This window comes from Elephantulus edwardii, unplaced genomic scaffold, assembly GCF_000299155.1.
Source record: "Elephantulus edwardii isolate Elephantulus edwardi_28Jun2011 unplaced genomic scaffold, EleEdw1.0 scaffold00113, whole genome shotgun sequence".
Lineage (NCBI taxonomy): Eukaryota > Metazoa > Chordata > Mammalia > Macroscelidea > Macroscelididae > Elephantulus > Elephantulus edwardii.
This window is the reverse complement of record NW_006399863.1, coordinates 9112473-9135003: the sequence shown is the minus strand read 5'-3', so window position 1 is coordinate 9135003 and position 22531 is coordinate 9112473. Positions and strand designations below refer to the sequence as shown.

Sequence of the window (22531 nt, the reverse complement as noted above, 5' to 3'; positions counted from 1 at the left end):
ATAAACAAACATTTTTCTGGTATTCTATGTTCTCAGCCAGGATCTATTTGACCTCAGCAATGTATCCCTGGTGCCATGGCCTTTACTAAACCCATCCTGATGTTCTGACTATTCTCTGTTAATGTACTGTTCTAGCCAGCTTTTTTATGATCTTCAGCAATATTTTGCTTGCATGCGGTGTTACTGATATTGCATGATAATGTCTACATGCTGTTGGATCACTTTCTTGGGAATGGAAACAAACATGGATCTCTTTCAGCCAGCCAACCAGGCAGCTGTCCTCCAAATTTCCTGGCACAGACTGGTGAGTACAGCCAGGGCTACATCTGTTATTTGAAATGTGTCAATTGGTATCCCATCGACTGCTGGGGACTTATTCTTTGCCAATGACTTCAGTGCAGCTTGAACTTCCTTCATCACCATTGGCTCTTGATTATATGGTACTTACTGAAATATTTCAGTGTTGACCAGTTCTTTTTGGTACTGTGATTCTGTGTATTCCCATATCTTCTTTTGATGCTTCTTGGATCATTCAAGATTTTACCCATAGCATCCTTCAATTTTGCAACTGCCAGCTTGAGTTTATTCTTTCTTCTTAAGAAATGCCATGCAAGTTCTTTCCTTTTTATTCTCCAGTTCCAGCTTTCTGTACATTGTTATAATACTTTGTTTTGTCTTCTCAAGCTGCCCTTTGAAATCTTCTGCTCATCTCTTCCTTTTGTTTTGGCTTCTCAGTACCTTAGTATAATTTTCAGAGAAACTTCAGACATTCATTTTAGTTTCTGGAAACCTAGTGAAGGGTAATGACACATTGGAATTGACCTAATAACATGAGTTGGTTTTTAACTCCAGTCTGTGCTGTGTCTTCTTATTATCTTAACATTATGTTTTGAAGAGCTGAAGTTCTTAATTTAAATAAAATCCAATTTATTATATTTTTTTAAAATAGCTAAAGCTTTCTGCAGTTTGAGAAATCATTGTCTATCCTAAGGTCACAAAGATTGTTTTTCTAGGAGTATAATTTTCACTTCTTTCCATGTTTAGATTATAATTTACTTCTAGTTCTTTTTTGTGTATATGATATCAATGTGTTCTTGTTAAGCTATGTTCCTTTTACTCCAGCAGTACTGATAAGCCTTATTGCTAAGGCGTGACTTTTTGACATATTTAATGTGGCCTGGTGGTAAGAAGCTGTGCTGCAATCCCAAAGGCCTATAGTTTGAATCCACCAACTGTTCCATGGGAGACGGATGGGCAAGCTCCTTCTGTGGGATTAACTGCCTCTGAAAACCCACTAGAGGATCAGTTATGCGTCAGTTCCAACTTGACAGCACACAATAGCAGTACCAAAATGCCTCAGGTATTCAACAAGATCTCTCTATTTAAACTGAAAAGAATGTCATACTCCAGCCCTGAAAAACAGGACATGTTCTTGCTTCCCATTGGCTATCCTTCATTTTGCCTCATGAGTTTTCATTCTATACACATAAGGTCCAGCCACAAGCTCCAGGAGATCCCTGAGCTGATGTCTAGCATTTTCCTCTGCAGAGATCTCCTCTCTACATTATGCGCTGTCATTTCCAATGACTTTGGAATCCCTCACATTTTTACTTTGTGTTCACAATTCAGTAAGACCAATGGGTGTTGCTTGGGGGTCTCCCTCACTGCAGAGAGATCTGACCACCGCCTCTAGGCAGAAAGCCTTCAGGAAGACCATGGGCTCATCTCATTCCTTCCTTCTTCTCAGAGTTCTCTATCCTGAGCTGCCTGCCATCTGAAGACAGCTGTTCTATTTATTTTGCTTCGGTTTTTGGTTGTTTCCCAACAGAAGGGGAAAGTTCCATACCAGTTATTCCTCCATGTGCAAAATACTCTTCATCCTCTTTGTGCAGGTTTGTTTGTTTTTTTTAGATCAAATCTCGTAACAAATAGCCTTGGGGTTTTTTCCCTGCTTCCTCTCACGCACTCAGAAATAAAATGGTAGTGATGCTGTCAGAGAAAAATCCAGCAGATGAGGCGCAATGAGAATCGCACGGTGGTGAAGAACTTCGCATGAAGAGAAGACGGAGGCCAACAGGGGTCAGGGAGGTAGAGTCCCTGTGTCACGCACAGCACATAGGTGGTATGTGGCACAGGGGGACACGCCAGTCCTGGAAGGACATTCCCTGGGTTTGAATTCTGGTTTCAGCGTTTCGTGGTGCCACGACAGTAGGTAAGTTGATTAACCTTTCTGTGTCTCAGTTTCCCTACGTATAAAATAAGGTATTAGTTCCAATTTCAGAGGGTTAATGAGAAGAGTGAACCAGCTAATATATGAAAGGCTCCCACTATATAAGGAAGGGGTTGGGCACATAACGAGCACTCCACGAACATGACTCAGTACTGTCACCAGATTGGTAGCAGAGCGAAATATGGCCACAGCGCTATCTCTAATTACGGCTCCCACCTTCTAACCATTGGGAGAAGGGTTTTTAAGGACAACTGAAAATAGGTCCTATCTTTGCATATTCTCAAATCTCTCTCCTACAAACTTACTAATTAAAAAAGAGGAAAACAGTGGCTTCATAGTGAGGGTACCCAAGTCTTTAAAGACAAAGTCACCCAAGTCTTTAAAGACAAAGTCACCCACGTTGGGACAAACTAACATCAGGTGCCTCAGGCTGTGACACATGAGGAGGTCACTAAACAATTTAAGCACCATCCGTGCCATAAAGCACATAAACTGAAGAAAGTCATAAGGAAACATCACACAAACTCCAGGCAGGATACTGCAAATGTAGTGAGTTCCTTGTTGTCAATCTCTGTAACTCTTAAGTGAGGGTGTTAAACTATGTAAATGAAGTGCTAATGGCCTACACCAAGGGGGCTGAATAATTTGCTAATAATGTAAATGAGGCACATGGTTGGGACTATGCAAATATGGCATATATGGAATCCTAACATGGGCAATCAATGGTATGTTTGCCTTCCCACTAGGGTTAAAATGAACAATCCTGTTAGGGTTACAATGCGCCATCCTAGAGTTGGAAAGGGAGGACTTCATGACCATTAAGAAGTGGAAGCAGAGAATGTCCTTTGTACCCAGGATCCCTTGGACCAAGAAGACAGAGATCTGACAATGGAGTATCAGAGAGAGTGCTGAAGAGCAGTGGAGGCGAAGCAACAAAGGCAGGACCACAGTATTCAGTGCAGTGACCTATCTGGTCTATGCAGTGAGGCAACGAAATGTCTTTGAGCAGGAGGCTTGCAGCAGTCAGATGTGTCAAAGCATTTCTCAGTGGGGCTGATAAAAGAAAGGGCTTTCTAACACCTGCCTGAGCAGAACAGAGGCTGGGCCAGGAGGCATGGTCAAAGAGAGGCACAGCTAAGAAGACACTATGCTTACCTACAACTGTATCCTGAGTGTTCTTCAACTTGAACTGCAACCTGTTCCTTCCCTAATAAACCCCTTAAGTGTGAGTATGAACTGGGAGTTCCGTGTGGCCATTGCAATGAATTATGGAATCCAGCAGAGAACAGTGCTAGGGGAACAAATGATGTCAAAAACGGTAAATAGTTTGGCGGAAAGAGGCACGTCTGGCCATCGCCTCCTAGGGATCAACTATGTGCTGATCTGTATCCTCTCTCGTCCTTGAGAACTTACAGATCAGGCAATCTACAAATCCACTGGACAGTGTTCATTAAAATGTCAAGTGTTTTGAGGTCTATACTGATGGGGCTTGGCCTATAGGCTCACGTCATTGGAAACAGCTCATAGACCAAAAGTGTGGTTTTGTTTTACTCACAGAAATATTTATTGTATCTGTGAGAAAAAAGTACAATACAGATAATGTTTAGAAGTATCCATGATAGTTAACTTTTGTAAAAAAAAAATGTCAAGTGTAAGAAAGATGGAAAAGGAGTTGAGGAACTGTTTGGTTCTAAAGGATAATAAAAACATACGACAATTAGATGTAAAGTGTAACCGTGGAGTAGAGAAAAACAGAATTTTTTTAATAGAGCAACTTATTAAATTGAAATATGGCCTCTGGGTTGATAATATATATGGTTTTACTTTCTGAGTTTTTATTATTGTCAGTGGTAAGAATGTAAAAATCTTTGAAATGCACTTTAGCTAAAGTATTTAGTTGTTATATGCTGTCAAGTAGGAACCAAACTCATATCTGACCCTCTGAGAGGCAGTAAATGGTACAAGAAGAGATTGCCCCTCTTTTTCCAGGGAGGCTGCTGCGAGATTCAAACCTGCAAAGGCTCTGTCTTTGGGTTAGGAGTGAAAGTCCCTGTGGATTATACCACCAGAATTGAAAGAAAAGGAAAAGAAAAAAGATCCCAGCTCCCCCCCACATCCCAAGACCTCACTGTCTCTTTCTGGCCAGCTTCCCAGGAGGGAGTGACCTGCTGCCGGTGGACTTGATCACTTGGCCATGTATACGCCAATCAAGCCAGACTCTCACACAGTAAGAGCCAGGGACATGCAGAACCCTAACCTGTACAGTACACACTGCTGCCTGTCCCATCAGCTTCAGGGGAGGGAAACAATAAGGGAAAATTTTCTTGGAAGAGGAACAGGAAGTGGCTAGGTGAGGAGGAAGGAGAAAGGTGCTGTGGGGTCAGGGGAGAGGGAGAATGGACAGGTCTGGCAGGTCAGGGGGCTGGGAGATAACCACCTGTGGGCTCTTGCTGCACCCCAGCATCTGACAGCTGCCTGCTCTCCTCAGCTCAGACTGCAAGGAGGCCTCAGTGGTGTCTACACCAGAGAACAGAAAGAAATCACTCTCACTCACTCATTACTGCTGAATCTGTTCTGACTCACAGTAACCCTCTTTTCCAGTGGGTTTTCAAGGCTGTAAATTATAACAGGAGGAGACTGTCCCTCTTTCTCCTGCAGGAGGGCTCATCCACAGCCCAATAGGCAGCCAGAGCCAGGGGGAGTGAGGACCAAGGAGCCCTTGGGATGCTTCAGAGGTTTGGTGCAGTGAAGCCTGAACTAGCAAACAGCCTCAGGCAGCACAGGAGACTTGTCTATGTCTCCTTTCTCTTCCCCATCCCCCACCCTCTTATGTCTCACTTCACTGCAGACCAAGTTCTGTCTGGCCCACCTGAGGCCTCCCTAGTGGGAAAACAAGAGCCCACCATGGTGCAGCTGCACCCAGAATACTGTCCCTGCCCTGACAGTGACCCTTAAACCCAGGCCATAGCAAGACTCCACAGTGTGCTCATCACATACTTCTCTGAAGATTTTGACCTACTCAGGATATTAGTAAATCAGTTAAGTACACACTGAAGAAAATCAATACGTAATTTGCCAAGCGGACTGACAGGCAATTTACCATTCCAGGTTACTCTAACTTCATGTAATAGAATCAAACTTTTTCTCCCCCAGTAACTGATGAGATTTCTCACAGAAGGATCTAGGAGTAGAATTATAATAAAACCAGGACTTGTGACAAAAAAAAACCCAAACAAAAAAACCCCAACCAAAAAACTACCTGAATTCACTGCTGTCAAATCAGAACCAACTCATAACTGACCGTCCATTGGGTTTCTGGGGGCATAAATTGTCACAGAAGGGGGCTGTCCATCTTTCTCCTGAGGAGTGACAGATGGATTCGAACTGCAAGAGGTGGGCCTACAGATTAGCAGTGCCACTTTCTATGGATTATGTCACAAGAGCACCCCTAAGAGTCACCCTAATTGAAGTTTCTCTGTGCTGTGTTTGCAGGACCCCAACTCATATCCTCGCCATGAGCTTCTCCTGGGCTGCTGGATACCAGTTAATTGGAGTGCAGACGGGGGATGGAGGCAGCAGTGCAAACCCCAGTCTTGCAACCTGGTCTGCTGCCTCAAAAATCCCAACATCAAAACTCCAGCATGGCGAAGACCCCCACATCTGCAGCACACACACCTAGAATGTTCTGAGTGTCCCCTTCACACTCCATTCTGCTCTCTGTGAGCAGGTTTAAACACACTGGGTGGTGTCACAGCCGCCTCCTCCACATTCTTGTTCTATGAACATGTGCTGGAGTGACCTGCAGATACTGTAACCTATAACTCGGGACCCAAACAGAAAGCCAAGCCCACGCTAATGCTCTGCTGCACTTGTGAGACAGAAGAGTCACAGTGCACGGAAGCCTAGCAAGAGGAGACAGTGCACACTGTAACGTAACACCTACTCCTCACTTATCGACTACCTCATGAGTCATTTACAACAGTAAGAAATCTACTATCAAACTAGTCTGTCATTAATAATATGCATCTGGCAGTAATGAATGTTGAGGTGTGAGCTGAGAATAGCACCAGATGAGAGGGTTAAAGTTAGGTGTCAACTTGACAGAGCTAGGATGCTCGGTGATGGGGCAGTTTCACAATGATGTAGTCATTCTTCTTTTTGTGCAACACCGATTTTTGCCTAATGATCTGGTCTTTGGAATCTAATCATGTCAGAAGTGAAGAGTATATTTCAACTGTTCTACTGGGAGGGCGTCTTATGCTTGCATCACTTTGATGCTATTTCATCTCTGTTATTTCATAGTCTTAGGTGAAAATGTTGTCAAGGAAACTGAAAAGCCTGTGAAGAAAGTAGAGAAGCTGAAAGAGCCCAAAGCAGCCCAGAGACTACAAACTAAAGTTGAAAATTATGAACATATAAGGAAAATGAATCTATGAAGGTCAAGGGCTGGCTCTGAGTGTACAAAATTTCAATCTGCTAGTAATAAATGTTGGAGAGGATGTGGTGAGATAGAAACTCTTATACATTGTTGGTGGGATTATAAAACAGGACAACCACACTGGATGGCAGTTTGACATTTCCAAAAGGCTGAACACAGAAATTCCGTATGACTGAGCTATTCCACTGTTTGGAATATACTCTAAGTAAAGGAGAACTGAGGCACAAACAAAAAATTGTATATCAATGTTCAAAGCAGCATTATTCACCATAGCAAGAAAATGGAAACAGCCCAAATGCCCAACCTCAGTGGAATGGACTGAGAAATCCTGGTACCTACACACAATGGAATACTAGGCAGCACGCAGGAGCAATGATTTTGTAGATTATTACCTAACATGGGAAGGACTAGAGAGCATTATGCTAAGTGAACTAACTCAGTTTCATACGGACAAATACTGTATAAGACCATTATTGTAGAACAAGGACGGGGATCCAAGGAGGGGAAGGAGAGGTGTAATCATAGGGTCACACAATTTGATGGGTGAAGGGAGGGATGGATAAAGGAAAGATCTGGTGTAAAAAACAATGTATACAAATTTTAAGAATTTTGTATGTACATCAGTATAAAATTTAAAAAAAAAAAATTCAATCTGTTATGCAAAAAACCTTACTAACAAGAAAACAAAGAATAAACAAGAAACATACATCACTGGTTGGAGGAAGAGCCACAAACATTCAATAAGTCTTTAAAACAGTGGCCCCAGTCTTTTCTCATTTTCTCTACCGTCCCGTTCCTGCACTGCTTGCCACCTCTGTCCCGACCCTTCCCCACCCCTCTAGTGTACCTAGGGCCCTCAGCAGTGCTGGGCCTCACCAGCTCCTGCCTTCTCCCTCAGAGTAGCTCAGGGGTGATAAAACTACCTTTAAAGGGGAGCTCTGGTGGCCTAGTAGCAAGAAGCTGCACTGCAATCCCAGAGGTTCACGGTTCAAACCCACCAGATGCTCTGCTGGAGGAGGGACAATTTCCTCCTGTACCAGTCAGATCCAATTTGATGGTATACACACACACACAAAATAAAATAAAAATAAAAAAAAATGTAAACAAACCCTACCGTTAGGTTAGCAGTACAACGTACCATGGACTACGTCACCAGAGCTCTAGGACCAAAATTACCTTCAGCATGAACAGTCCATCCTGCCAATGAAACAGTGGGGAGGAAATGTGAGGTAAGATGGGATTGTGGTCACTCAGGTGAGAAGTCGTCTGCTCACAGGCATGAAGGCAATTTTGGTGCCTAAAAACGCTGCTGTGGTGGGTACAGAATTCTAGAATGTGCTGCCAACTTGAGTTCTCCTAAAAGAAAATCTGGTGAAGGCCTAGGGCCACGCGTACAGTGGGATATAGTGGTTTCCATTCCCTGAATCCAGGCAGGCTAATCTCTAAGACCACACCTCAACTGCTCTCAAGTATCTAGGCTGGATTTTACAGCCCAGGGACCTCTATTCTCATTGCTCCTCCAGGCTCTGCAAGGAGTCCTGACAGCACAATGGTTAAATGCGTGACAGCTGACCATAAAGTTAGAGGTGGACAGACTTGGCTGTCTGCTGCTGTAAAGACTACAGCCTAGGAAACGCTGTGAGAAGGCTCTTCTCTGTCACACGGCATCACTATGAGTCAGAAATAACGCTAATTAATTCTGACAATGACTATTAGTCAACAGGACCGTGGCAAAGACCAAATAAAAGCTAGCCAGCAACAAGGCCCAGCAAGCTCCACAGGAGCTCCACCGCTCACTAGCTGAGCAACCTGGGCCAGATTACTTCTCTCTGACTCAATTTTCTTATCTATAAACAGCTATTAACATTAGTATCCACCTCTCAGGGATTAAATAGATTAATACATGTGGAGTGCTCAGAGCAGTGGCTGGCACAAAGTGAACATGGCCTGCTTGTCACTTCGTCACCACCACTGACTCTCTCAGAAAAGGCTGCTGGGTTTCCTTTTCCCCTTCTGAAGGGGAAAAAACCCCTCACCAAACCCAAAACCAACACAAGCAGTATCTGCCCCTCAAGGGGATCCCATGAGATCTAAACAGGTCAGTATGACAAAAATGCTTTAAAAGAAAGATCCCCAAAGAAATAATGCAAACAAGACTGACTTGCCACTCAACAATTCACCATGGACCCTAAATATAAGCCACAAGAAGAGAGGTCAAAATTGGACAAGGCAGGCTGGCTCTAGAAAACCCCCAAGCACACTGCCTCTTTTCTGGGTTCTCCTGACCCCCAAATCTCCTGTGTTCCCTGATTCAACCTCCTAGTTCTAACCATCTGGTCTGTCATTACCTACAGGGAACCCCCTCACAGGCCTGCGAATTTCAGCTTGTGTGCACCCAGAATTCCTTTCAGGAGGCTGCACCAAATCTCTACGCAGAACCACTCCCTCCCTCCTCTCAAATCTCTTCACATATCAACCACCTTCACCTGTTTCCCTCAAAGACAGGGGACAGGGTCTCAGCTCACTGCCAAAGCTGTCATCACACTTGGTGGGGCAACATACTGATCTACTCAGCTGTTCTGTTAGGGTTAATACGTGGGTGTGTTGAGAAGCCCACAAGCGGAACAGACGGTTTCACTGTTATTGTTAGGTACCATTAAGTCTGAATTAACCCACAGCTGACTCTCCAGTGGGTTTTCAGAGGCAGTAAATCTTGCAGAAGGAGAGTGTTTATCTTTCTCCCATAGAGTAGCTGGTGGATTTGAACTGTGTGCCTTCGCGTTGGCAGTGCGGCTCCTTAAGAAGGGCATTTGTGTTCCCCAAGGTACATTCAGCAATGTCTGGAGACACGGTTTATCACAGTTGGAGAGGGGATGCTACTGGCATCTAGTGAGCGGAGGCCAAGATACTGCTAAGTCACTGTCTTCTGAAGGCTCACCTGTGACCCAGAAAGGGTTAGATTAAAGAAAGAGATGACTGCACACGCTCTGGCCACAGGGTTTGGGGACATGCTAATTTGGAATTCATAATCAACATGCCAGCCGGGTTAAAGTTTATTTTTATTACTGTTGGGCAGTATATGAAAAGAGAGTTACAAGGTGTAAACACTGAGTAAACAAAACAGAAAAGGAGGGGGAGCTCTGGTGGCCTAGTGGCAAGGAGCTGCAACTACAATCCCAGATGCGCACGGTTCGAATCCACCAGATGCTCTGCCGGGTGAAGGAGGGACAATCTCCTTCTGTACCAGTCAGATCTGATCTGACGGTACATTCACACAAAGATAATAAAATAAAATAAAAAATTTAAAAAAAAAAAGCAGAAAAGGAGATGTTTAACCCAATTCAGAAAACAAAGGACTCAAGAACTTGTGGAACATTCTGCAACAAGATTCATAAAAGCAAATACTGTACTAACAATAACCATGACACTATCACCTTAACACACACACATGGGCCTCACACATATCATCCCCATCATCTCTGACACACTGAGCTCATTGCTATTGTAACTGTGTCAATCCATCTCACTGAGGGTCTTCCTCTCTTTCACCAACCCTCCACCTTTCCAAGGATGGTGTCCCTTTCCAAGTAAGACACTCCTAATAACATGTCCAAAGTATGTGACACAAAGCTTCATCACCTCCACCTCCAAGGAGCACTCTGGCTGCAACTCCTCCAAGACAGAAGACAAGGTTCAGATCTGTTGTTCAGAGGGTCACACTATGAGTTGTACTTGACTTGATGGCATCTACCAACAACAACAAGAACCACAACATGTACGAGTTGCACTGCTAGCCCAAAGGCACACGTAGTTCAAATCTACCAACTGCTCTCTAGGGGAAAGATGGGCCATTTCCTCCCATGAGATTTATAGCCTCTGAAAACCTGCTGGAGGGTCAACTATGAGTCGGTTCTGACTCAACATCATGTAATGACAACAACAGTGTCTAAGGAGCCCTGGTGGCACGGTCCATAGGGAGTGATGCTAACGTAAAGGTGGTCTCTCTAGTGGTTCAAATCCACCAGTCGCCCCACAAGAGAAAGATGGGCAATTTCCTCCTGTGCAATTTATCACACTTGGGACTCAGCTTTGAGTCTGTTCCAACTTAGTGACAATGATGGGGGGAAGGGAGCATGTGCCCAAGGAGCTCTGGTGGCCTAAGAAGCCATGAAGGCAGTGGCTGGGCCACTCATTGCTAACCAAAAGGTGACCAGTTTGAATACAGCAGTATCTCTGTGGGAGAAAGATGTGGTGGTCTACTTTTGTTAACAATTTAAACCCAAAAACCAACCACTGTCAGGTTGGTCTGACTCACAGTGACCCTCCACTGGGTTTCTAGGTGGTAAGCCTTCCTAAGAGGGGACAGTCCAGTTTTTTCCTGTGGAGTAGCTAGCAGATTTGAACTGTGGACCTTTCAGTTAGCAGCCACCACACAGGACATTATGTAGTATGCCACCAGGCTCCTCTGTCTTAATGGGAGGAGAACATTCCTCCTTCTTCAGTGGAACAGCTAGTGGATTTGAACTACTAACCGTTTCGTTAAGAGGCCAGTATATAATACACTATGCCACCAGGGCCCCTGTAAAGATTACAGCCTTGGAAATCCTACAGGGCAGTTCAACCCTAGGAGTTAGGAATGGCTCAGTGACAACGGGTTCAATTTTTGGTTTTTCTGTAACACATCCCTAGAATCCCCAGTACAATTAAGTCACTTGACTCCTAACTAAAAAGGTTGGAGGTTCAAGCTCACCTTGCAGCACCTCAGAAGAAAGGCCTGGCGATTTAATTCCAGAAATCTGGCCCCTGTAAACCCTACAGAGCACAGCTCTACTCTGACACAAACAAGGAAGTCTGGGCTGACGTGATGGCAAATAGTGTTAACCTGTGCCCATGCACTAATTTCATGGTTGGAGTCTCACCTCCTATGCAGAAAAACCAGGTGGATTTACAGTCACTACGCTTTAAACAGCATCACTCATCTGTCACTGGAGGCCTCTGTGTTCCTATGGTGCTGACCAGGCTTCTGCAGAGCTTCCAGAATAAGAGACTAGGAAGAAATGCCTGGTGATCTCTTTCTGAGAATCAGTCTGTGAGAACGCCACAGATCACAATGATCTGGTTTGCATAGCCCAGTCACGGACTTTCACCGCTGTGCCTGGGGTTGCTTTGACTCAAGGACAATCTGACAGGAGGTAATGGAAACAGCATGCGCTGGTCCTGTGCAGCTTTGCCTACGTCCCATCCTACCTGTACAGCCTTCAAAGAGATAAGTCACTATTCCCCTTTCTGGGGCAGAAACTGAAGCTTGAAGAAATATGTTGATTGCTCAAAGCCACTATGTGGCAGAAGCAGAAATGGAAGCCAGATCTCATCGACTCCAGGGCCCGGGATCCTGCTATTATGGTTTTTTTTTTCCTTCTTTTGTTTATCCTGCTATTTTTACCACATGCAAAGCTCTGCCGACACAACTTCATCTTCATGCAAATATTATACTAATTGCAAAGGATTTTGAATGGTTCATTAAAGCAGTAGAGGCTTGATGGGCCCTTATAGGGCAATACTTGGCAAACAGAGACATTTAAAAGTCTAAAAAAAATACATTTCATTAAATTATTCTACAATTCATATTGTCTCCTGATTCGGAAACCTCTCTCTCGCCTTGATTTTGTTCCCAAGTTAATGACGTTTTATAATAAGTAAAGCGGCAGACCACCATTATGGATAAATGCTACCAGATGAATCATTTAGGAAGCCTAAAACTTTCTAAATATAAAGACCCTGAACCAGCCAGCATCGAATCCTGACCACACTGCTTCCCCCTTGGGCACAATACTAGCCCGGGACAGAAAGAGTCCTTCTTGCTTTGCCTTGGCTGACAGTGCAGAGGGAGGAGAGGGAGCTGCCATCAGTTCCAGTTCCAGAGCCAACAGGCCCTCCCTGTGCTGTTAGGCAAACAGGAAGACAGGATAATGGGATGAAAGCTTACTGGAGAAGAGGCTGTTCATACCATCTCAAGGTATCATTGTCTCAGAGATAACTTATTAATTGCGAAGAGGAAAACAGACCTTTAGGATCTGATTTAAAGTTCCCTCAACAAGTACCATCATTCCTAGTGACACAGACTCATGTCACCTGCCCCCAGGTACAGTACTGTCTGGGAGGTGTGTGTACATATGTGTGGCGCGTGCGCACACACACACACACACACACACACTCACACACTAATAGGAACCGAAGGCCTCTTCCAAACCAAACTCCTCTTTTACAGGAGACAGACGTGAGTTCAGAGAAACAGCTCAAAATCAGAACAATCAAGATGCATTGATAATTAGTGGTGATTGGAAAGTTAAGCTGGAAATATCTCAGGAAAATTCAACCGTGGTGGAAGAAACAATATAGAGAGGACAGAGCAGAATCTTGCAAGATGAATGAACTATTCACTACTTACCTCACTGCAGATACCTTTTCCCAACAGTACAAATGGTAACTGTACACGTGGACCTCATCTGATGGAACACCCAGAAATCAAATCACTATGTTTATGGAAAGAGAAGCTCAACATTATTAGTCAGAATGATGCCAGGGACCAACTGTAGAATTACTCGCATCCAAGTTCAAGTAGAAGCAGAAGAAAATGTAAATAAGTCTCTGTGAGTCAGTGTAGGACACCTGAATTTAGAGACCATCTCAAGTCTAGATTTGATGCACTGAACACTAATCATAGAGGACCAGACAAGCTGTGTGATGACATCATTCATGAACAAAGCAAAAAGTCATTAAAAGAAGAGGAAAAAGAAAAGATGAAGACAGATGTCAAAACAGACTCTGAAAATGCCTCTGGAACACAGAGTAGCCAAAGTGAACAGAAGAAATAATGATGGAAAAGGGCAGAACAGATGATTTCTAAGGATAACTCAACAAGGCAAAGTACTCTAATGAAAACTGGAAGATCCGGAGTGAAAAAAAGAAAAAAAAAAGGGAGGGGAAGAACACACTTAAGACTTTTTGAAGCTGAAAGAACTGAAGAAAACATTCAAGATGCAGTGATGAAGGATTGTATGGGCAATACGATGTAAGAAACATCAAAAGGAGATGGAAAGAATACAGAGTCACTGTATTCAAAAAGAACTGGTCCCATCTCAGTAGGAAGCATATGACTGAGAACTAATGACAGAAGTTCAAGCTGGCACTGAAGGTGCTATTTAAAAAAACCAGGCTCCAGGAATTGAGATGCTTCAAAGTACTACTTCAAAGCTGGAAGCATCCACTTTCTATGAAAAGAAATTTGGAAGAATAACTGAAAGAAATCCATTATGTGGGCCCATTCCAAAGAAAAGTGATCCAATAGGATGTAGAAATTATTAAGCAATATTATGAATGCAAGCAAAATTTTGTTGAAGATAATTTAAAAATGGTAGCAATGGTACATCAACATAGAAGTATAACAAATTCAAGCCAGATTCTAAAGAATGCATGAAGTAAGGGACAATATTGCCAATCCCAGATGGATCTTGGGTGAAAGGAGAGAATGAAAAAAAAATGTTTATCTGTGTATTATTGACTATAGAATGCACTGGATTGTGTGGATCAGAATAAACGATGGATAACATTGAGAAGAATGGGAATCTCAGACACTTAACTATGCTGATATGGAATCTGTAACAGAAAGAGGCACTTGTTCAAACAGAAGATGATACCGCATGGCTTAGAATTAGGCAAAGTGTGCAGCAGGAATATGTATTTCGCCATATTTACTCTATTTGAATGTTAAGCAAATAATTCTCGAAGCTGAACTACATGAACAAGAATTAAAAAAAGAATTCAGCATCAGTATTAGAAGAAGACATGTATCTGTGATATGTGGATGACACAAACTTGCCTGGTGAAAGCAGAGAAGATCTGGAGTGCTTACTGATAAAAATCAACTACTCTTGTCTTCAGCAGGTGCTAGAGTTCAGCATAAAGAAAACAAAAGTCCCCACAACTGGATAAACTGAAGCTGTCAAGAATTTAACAGGACTTGGAGTCACAATAATTGACTAGAGAAACAGCTATCAAGAAACTAGAAGATACATGGCACTGGCAAATCTGCCACAGAGGACCTCTTTATAAGATGTCAGTTTGAGAATTAAAGTGCACATGATCCAAGTCATGGGCTATTCAACAGCTCCATATGCATGAAAAAGCTATGTATGTAATAAATACAAAAGACTAAAGGATTGAAATCTTTGAATTAAGGTGGTTGTTATGTGTCATCGAGTCGCTTGTGAGTCATAACGACACTGTGTACAAGAGCCCTAAACCCTGTTCTATCCTGTGCCAACCTCCCCGTTTCTGACACACTCACTCCCACCACCCCAATCACAGAATCGATCCATTTCAAGGGTCTTCTCCTGCACCATCCCTCCACTCTCCCAAACATGATGTCTCTCTCCAAGGACCAGTCCTCCTTGCAACATGCCCAAAGTATGTCAGATGAAGTTTCAGAATCCTTGATTCCAAGGAGCATTCTGGCTTCATCCTCTCCAGGACAAACCTATTTGTTCTCCTAGCAGTCCATGGTATATTCAACACTCTTCTCCAGCACCACAGTGCAAAGGCATCAATTCTCTATCATCCCTAGTCACTGTCCAACTCTCTGATGCATAGAACATAATTGTGAAGACTATAGCCCAGATCAGGTGCACCTTAGTCTCCAGCCTAACGTCGTTGCTCTTCAGTACTCTTGAGAGGTCCCTGACAGCTGACTTTATCAATGCAATTCGAATTAAGGTACTGGTGAAAAATATCAAGTATATTGTGGGCTTCCAGAAGAACAATCAAATGTGCCTAGAAATATACAGTCAGAAAGCTTTCTAGATGGGAGGATAAAAAAGATAGAAAAGACTTCAATTCATAGACTTTCAGCATGTTAGCAGCATGTCTCTGATCATGACAGGTCTCAGAGACACTCATCTCTGGTGTGGACATTGTACTTGGTAAAGGAGAAGATCAGAAAAAAAACACACCAAAAACCCTCAATGAAGACCCTCAATGACAGACTGACACAGTGGATGTAACAACGGGCTCCGACATAACAATTGTGAGGGGGCCTAAGACCAGGCAGTGCTGTATTCCGTTGTACACAGGGCAGCTATGAGTGGCAATGAACTGACAGAATCTAACAACAATAAAGCAGTAAAAAGGTCTAATGTTGTTTCCTTAGGCATAATAACAATAAAAAGCTATATAACGTTTTCACCTTAAAACTAAACTCACGGTGTCTACTCTTTGAGCTCTTGAACTGAAGCTAGCAATTAAGCATCTCTTTCTGTCTGGACCAAAGAAGAGTAAAGAAAATCAAAGCTGTGTAGAAACAGCCTATAAGATGAATGAACTTCTGGAAACTCAACTTTCACAACCTTGGGGTGGAAAGAAGTGGATGGTGTTCAGCTATCACTGTTGGTCACTCTGAAATGAATCACCATCCGGGGTCTTGGATAAAGTGTGAGATAAATGTAAAGCAAAGCTTAGCGTTATCAAAATAACCAGGCTTACTGATCTGACAGAAACCAGTAGAACTTCTGATTGCCCAGTCTTAAGTCACCCTTTGAGCCTGGAACTGAGCGCATCGCCGTGGCTCAACTTTCAGTCAAACAATGTTGTTATGTTCTGTCCAGCTCACTACAAATCACAGTGACCCTGTGAACAACAGACGGAAACCTTGCTCTATCCTGTGGCATCGCCACCATCATTACTATGCTAGGCCCACTGTAGCAGACACTGTGCGTCACTCTATCCCGTGCAGGGTCTTCTCTTTCTCAGATTGGTCTACTTTTCTTAGCATGTCGTCTTTTTTCCAAGGTCTGGTGTCTCCTGACAATAGGCCCAAAGTCTGTGCGTCAAACAATAACGGGCCTATAAGGTGAACAGAAACATCAGGCAGGAACTTAGTCCTCCATACAACATCAAACTATAAATGGTACCCTATACAATTAACCATACAAGAGCCCAGACGGCAGGAAGGGGGTAGAGAAGATTAATAGAATAAGCACCACAAGGGAGAAGTGGGTTGGATGCTGTCACAAAGTGGGGCTTGCCATCAATGTCATAAAACAAAAATATGTACAGTGAAAGACAACAAAACCAAGCAAACGTAATGTGTACACTTCGACAGGACCTCATTTTTTAAAAGTCTAGCTAGAAAAGACTTATAGTATTTGGAGAAATGTGAACATGTATTATAAATTCAATTAAATAATAAGGAATTATGATTACTTTCCTTACATGGGACAATAGTACTGTGATTATGGAGGTAACTCTCAGAAGTTACATCTCAAGTGTTTGGGGGTAAGGTGTCATGATGACTGCAATACACTTTCAAATCACTTTTCCAAAATTTACCAAGTGCAACAAGATACAGGAAATCGTTCACAAATTCTCAAAAGTTACTGAACTGGTATGGAGAGAAGGTAGCTAGCTGCTCATTACACTCTTTTTTAGACTTAGATGTATTTTTAGGATAAAATCTAGCACAGGACAGGTCAGAAGAAGGGGTGTTCCAACCGGAGTGTAGAACACACGGCAGGGGCCAGTTTACCTGGAAAGAAAACACAAACAACCCTCTTATTTAAGGGTGTTTGTTTTTTTTTTAAGACTTCAAAGTGGAGTGGGTTGGTCTGTGGTTGTACTTTGGGCCTCGGGAAAAAGGCTACCACTTCTCAATGTCAGCAATATTTTCCTAAAACACAGACCCCTTCTCCCAGCTGGCCAGTACCCGGATCAGTAACATAAAATTGGCAGGCAGAGTCAACCATGCTCTCAGATACTTGGTTGTTAAAGACGGATCTCTCAGCACCTCTGCCCAGAGCCCTGACTGTGCATGGTGAAGGCAGCTTGGGTTTGATTTGCATGCACATGTCCAGAGAGCAAACGCCCCCACATACCAACACACGCGCTGGCTGCAAGTGACCTCTGGCTGACAGCTGGCCACTGCACTTGCAGCTGGGGGGCTGCCCTGCACTGAAGCAGTCTGCTGAGCTCCAGGCCTAGTCAGCTTTGCTCTACGGCCCATCTGAGTGACTTCACAGTCACAGGTGACAGATAAAGTCACAAAAACAAAAGGATGTTTGGTGGGTAAGTTATGACAAACCTCACCTACTCATGGCATTTTTGTTTTATTGTTCTATTCAGGTGCCTGATGCTTTTTCATGACATCCCAGAAAACCCAGCATGGGGAGTACTTTATAAATGTGCCTCTGAAGGAAGCTCTGGGGGCAAGAAGCTGCACTGCAATCCTGAAGGCACATGGTTCGAAACCACCAGATACCCTGCTGGAGAAGGTGGGGCAATCTCCTCCTGTGCCAGTTGGATCTGACTTGACGGTACACAAAAAGAAAAATTAAAAAGTGTCTCTGAGTTTCATATTTCTGTGTATACATGCAGTCAGAAGCTAGAAAGTTCGTGGTATTAACAAAGCGATGCTGACAGCGGGACATGCCCTCCGAGGGTGGCCTGTAATGTCTGTGTGTTTATGTAGCTTGAGGAACTGGCTATAGATGACACCCAGCACAAAAACTCTCAACTGCCTGGACTGAGAAATCTCTCAAATCCCAGGGGCCGAGGCAAGAATCAGAAATCTTCTGCTGTCTAAGACATCTTTCTCTACCTGAGAAGACTTTCTCCTGGGCAAAAAGCCTCAGGTGAAAATATAGCAAGATGGTAAGCAAAGAGAGAAAAAGGGTGATTTTATGGGAAGAAAAAGAAACATAATGAAGACAGTGGTCTGAGGATTCACTCAAATTAGGGATCTAAATGATGAGATTCACCTCAGTCTTTCTCGCTCAGAAAAAGAGTCCACACTATAGAACAGAAGTGGTCTAAAACGAGAAACTTTATCCCAGCAACGACAGCAAAGTTCAACAGGGTAGCAAACAACAAATGCCGGAGAGGTTGTTGTGGAGAGATTGGAACTCTTTTTCATTGCTGGTGGGAATGTTAAATGGCACAAGCAACATGGAAGGCAGTCTGGTCCTTTCTCAAAAAGTTGGAAACAGAAATACCATTTGATGCAGCAACTGCTAGGAATATACTCTAAAGAAATCTAAGCCATGACTCAAACAGACATATGAGCACAACACCCCTGTTTACTGCTGTGTTATTACAATAGCAAAGAGATGAAAGCAACCTGAGTGCCCTTTAACAAATGGATAGGAAAACTATGGTATAGTCACACAGTGGAATACTATGCAGCATTGAAAAAAATACACAACATGGGGGGGGGGGGCTCAAGGACATTATGCTGAGTGGAACATCCCAGTCACAAAAGGACAAATACTGCATAAGATCACTGTTGTAGGGGAGCTCTGGTGGCCTAGTGGCAAGAAGCTGCACTGCAATCCCAGAGGAACACGGTTTGAATCCACCAGATGCTCTGCCGGAGAAGGAGGCGCAATATCCTCCTGTACCAGTCAGATCTGATTTGACGGTACACGCACACAAAATTAAAAAAAAAAGATCACTGTTGTAAAAATAGTAGGATAACTAGGAAAACATGTATGAGAACCCAAGGGGTGGGGGGAGAGGTGAGGATGGGCAGCGGCAAAACAACAGGGTTGCACAATTTGGTGCGTGGACGGAGAGGGTAAAGGAAATGGGAAGGATCCGGGGGGACCTGAAAAGACAGGGCAGTGATGAGGGCAGTCCAATGGTGATTAATTTTATAAAACATAATGCATGGGAGTGATTGTATGAAAATACAATGTGAATGAAGAATAGTGTGAAACACAATGCATACAAATTTTGTATACAAATCAATATAAAATAAAAATCAAACACCCCACCCGCCCATCCCAAGCAACCTCATCGCTGTCAAGTCAGTACCTATTCCTAGCTAACCCTCCACCTGGTTTTCCAAGGCTTTCACTCTGCTGGGAAGAGACTGCCAATCTTTCCCCCTTAATGCTGAGGGGGCTCAGAACCAACAGAGAGGGGTGGTCTTTGGGTTAGCACCTTAACTGCATACAGACAATGCCACTAGAGATCCCTTATCAGCAATGACCCCTTATCAGCAAAAAGCAGAGAAACCCCTGAAGGACTTTCCTTTTCACAGCAGTTCAAGAGAGAAGAGCCCTAGTTTAACAGAATCAATGACTTTAAAAGATAAAAAGGTATTTCTTTGATTGAAATTAGGTCCAGTTGGGTAAGGCAGGAGTCTTCTCACCCAGCTTCTAGGGTCCTGTGCCCTGGGCTGCTCTGTTGGTTTCTACGTGAGGGAATGAGGTTCTATTCTTATCTTTATTGCTTTATCCAGGACGGACCAGTCTTCCCATAGCTTCTACCCTCTGTCATGCCAGGACCAACTGCCCGTTTCCACAAAGTCCTCCCATGGCAAGTCAGGTGTTATAACTGTGGAGGAGTTCACTACTCCAGTCCAGCCTTAGCCAAGAGTACCAACCACAAGTGGGATTTGTATAAGAGAGCATGACAACATTAAATGAAGAGGTGAGTTCATCCCTAAAGATTCACAGGCCCAGCACGGCCACATTGAACACATCTGACCTGGCACACTTCTCAGCTGTAAGCCACTCCGCTCTGTTGTAATCATATTTTCCTCTCTGTATCACAAGTGTCAAACCCTCGGGAATAAGTTCCCAGCCCATCAGCATCAATCTCATCCAGGAAAACAGCCAGAGGCAGGCTAAGAAATGTCAGGGTCGGGAGCAAAGTAGAAAAATGAAGACTGTAGTTCTTTCAGTGAGAAAGGAAGGTCAGCGGGAGCCACGAGAGGTGGGAGGGCCGTGATATCCCCCCCACCCCCCCATACACACAAGTCCGTGCAGCTGATTCTGGCTAAGTTGTCACAAATTATTTCTGAGGGAACAAGTGAGTATTTGTTCAACAGAAAAAACAGCAAGGCAAGTAAGGGACTAAACTTGGAGGGGGGTGAAGACTGACAAATGAGCACAGTCAGGGCAACTGGTCTAAGACTTAATCAAAACAAGCACCAAAAGGGTAGTGTCCAGGAGCAGAGTGTCTTTAGCGTTCATGCACAGAAGCTCCACAATGAATGCAAGAAGAGCTGCAACGGGAGCAAAGTGCATCCTGTAGGACACACAGGCCCGGCTGCAGCATCCCTCCCCAGTGCCCAGCGGCATACTTTCTGCAGCATCTCCCCACTGTGCCGTGTGAGCAGAGTAGGGAAGTTTTGGGAGCAACTCATCTTTGGAACTTAGGCCTCAGTGCAGGTAAGTTCTAATCCTTCTTCCTCATCAAATGCAATCAATCACAAGGATACTAGCCAGCCTAGAAGACAACTGAAGTTTCTTGTTACTAACAATGAGAAGAGCTTGTTGTTGTTGTTGTTATGTGCCGTCGAGTCGTTTCCGACTCATTGCGACCCTAAGAAAATACAACCCTCAACCCAACCGCACAAATGACAATGGGGTGTAACTCTGAGTATTTCAGCAGGGTCATCTGGGGCTGCCTTCTTTATCACAAACTCCCAAGGAAGGGCCCTGGTGACTTAGCCTGGGGATTCTGAAACCTCTCCAGGCTTTCTGAGCTTCCTTTTCCATTAGTTTACCCAAGAGTCCTGGAAAGGGGAATTAAATTTTGGAACTTAAATAATAAAAGTGCATTGGGAAAGGGAATAGTGAAGGGAAACTCTTAGAAATCTGGGTTAGAGAAGCTTGAAATGGAACAGGTGGGCTTATGCAAGGAGAAGTGGGAGAAAGGAGGTGGTACAGAGAAGAAAGGAGTTTGTGTGGCTCCTGCACCAAGTAAAAGGAAAAATAAAGTGAAGGGAAAAGTCCACCCTGGGCAGGGGGCACTGGGAAATGAAACGCACGGGCTTAATGATCAAGGCATTACAAGGGATGATGCAAGGTGGTGAGATTTAAATGGTAACAGGAGATGTTAAATTCTTAGGATGTCAAAGAGCTGAAAAGCGCTCGCTCAGCACCAGCCTGGGGATTTGGGGATGTGGGTTCATAGAGCGAGGCGCAGGATAAGACCTCGTAGAGGATGCCACTAGCAGGGGTCGGAGACCCAGGCTGTGAAGTGGGGTAACCTCAGTTCACGATGACCATGAGTAGATTGGAAGGAAGGTGCGTTTTAGGCGGGTACCGCAGAAGAGAGACGTGCACGGGGTTGCAGAGAGAAAGAGAGCGGCTCAGTACTAATCTGGCAATGCCCAGCCTGGGCTGCGGCAGGCGGAAGGCATCTCTGCCCCAAGGCCCGGGTCCCCAGGCCTAAACTATCCAGGCTGAGGGTGCCTGAGGCCGGGCTTGGGCCCGCGGCTCGTCGCGCGGGGCTTGAGGAGGGGCGGGGGTCCCAGACTCACGCAACAACGTGCTGAAGGCCACGACGCCGAGCAGCCCCTGCAGGAAGATGCCGAAACTGTGCATGAGTGCACCGCTCTCGCAGCGGCCCGCCCCGGACGCGACCGTGGAGGGCGGCCCGCCCGGCAGCCCGCGGCTCGCGTTCCCGGCGAGGCCCTGCATGGCGGGTCCGGCCGGAGGGACGCAGAGCGCCGCCGCCCTCCCGGCCTCGCTGTCTACCCGGATCGCACCGCGGAGCCCACAGCTCGGAGCCCGAAGCCCGAGCCTGGAGCCGGGGACCTCCGCCCGGCCGACTCGGCGCCGCGCGTAACGCGACGTCTGAGATTGCGGCGCCTGATTGGCTGAACCCGGCGAGGAGGCGGGCAGATACCCTCTTAGGGGGCGGGGCTCAGGCTCAGGCGAATGGGCGGGGCCATGGGTGCCCGCCCGCAGGTAGGACAGCCCAGGTGATAGGGGCTGCTCGGAGGGCAGTGGGGGCCTCCCCGCAGGTAGGACAGCCCAGGTGATAGGGGCTGCTCGGAGGGCAGTGGGGGCCTCCCCGCA

General features: G+C 44.8%; 1 protein-coding gene across 1 annotated transcript in view; it reads right to left on the bottom strand.

Moving 5' to 3' along the window:
• TMEM110 (transmembrane protein 110) overlaps positions 1-22225 on the bottom strand; it is a 65828-nt gene extending 43603 nt beyond the window's left edge. Inside the window, exon 1 of the mRNA XM_006892234.1 lies at positions 21991-22225. Coding sequence (XP_006892296.1) covers positions 21991-22150 — 160 coding nt within the window. The 5' untranslated portion in view covers positions 22151-22225. The remainder of the gene's footprint in view (positions 1-21990) is intronic.
• Between the last annotated feature and the right edge of the window lie 306 nt (positions 22226-22531).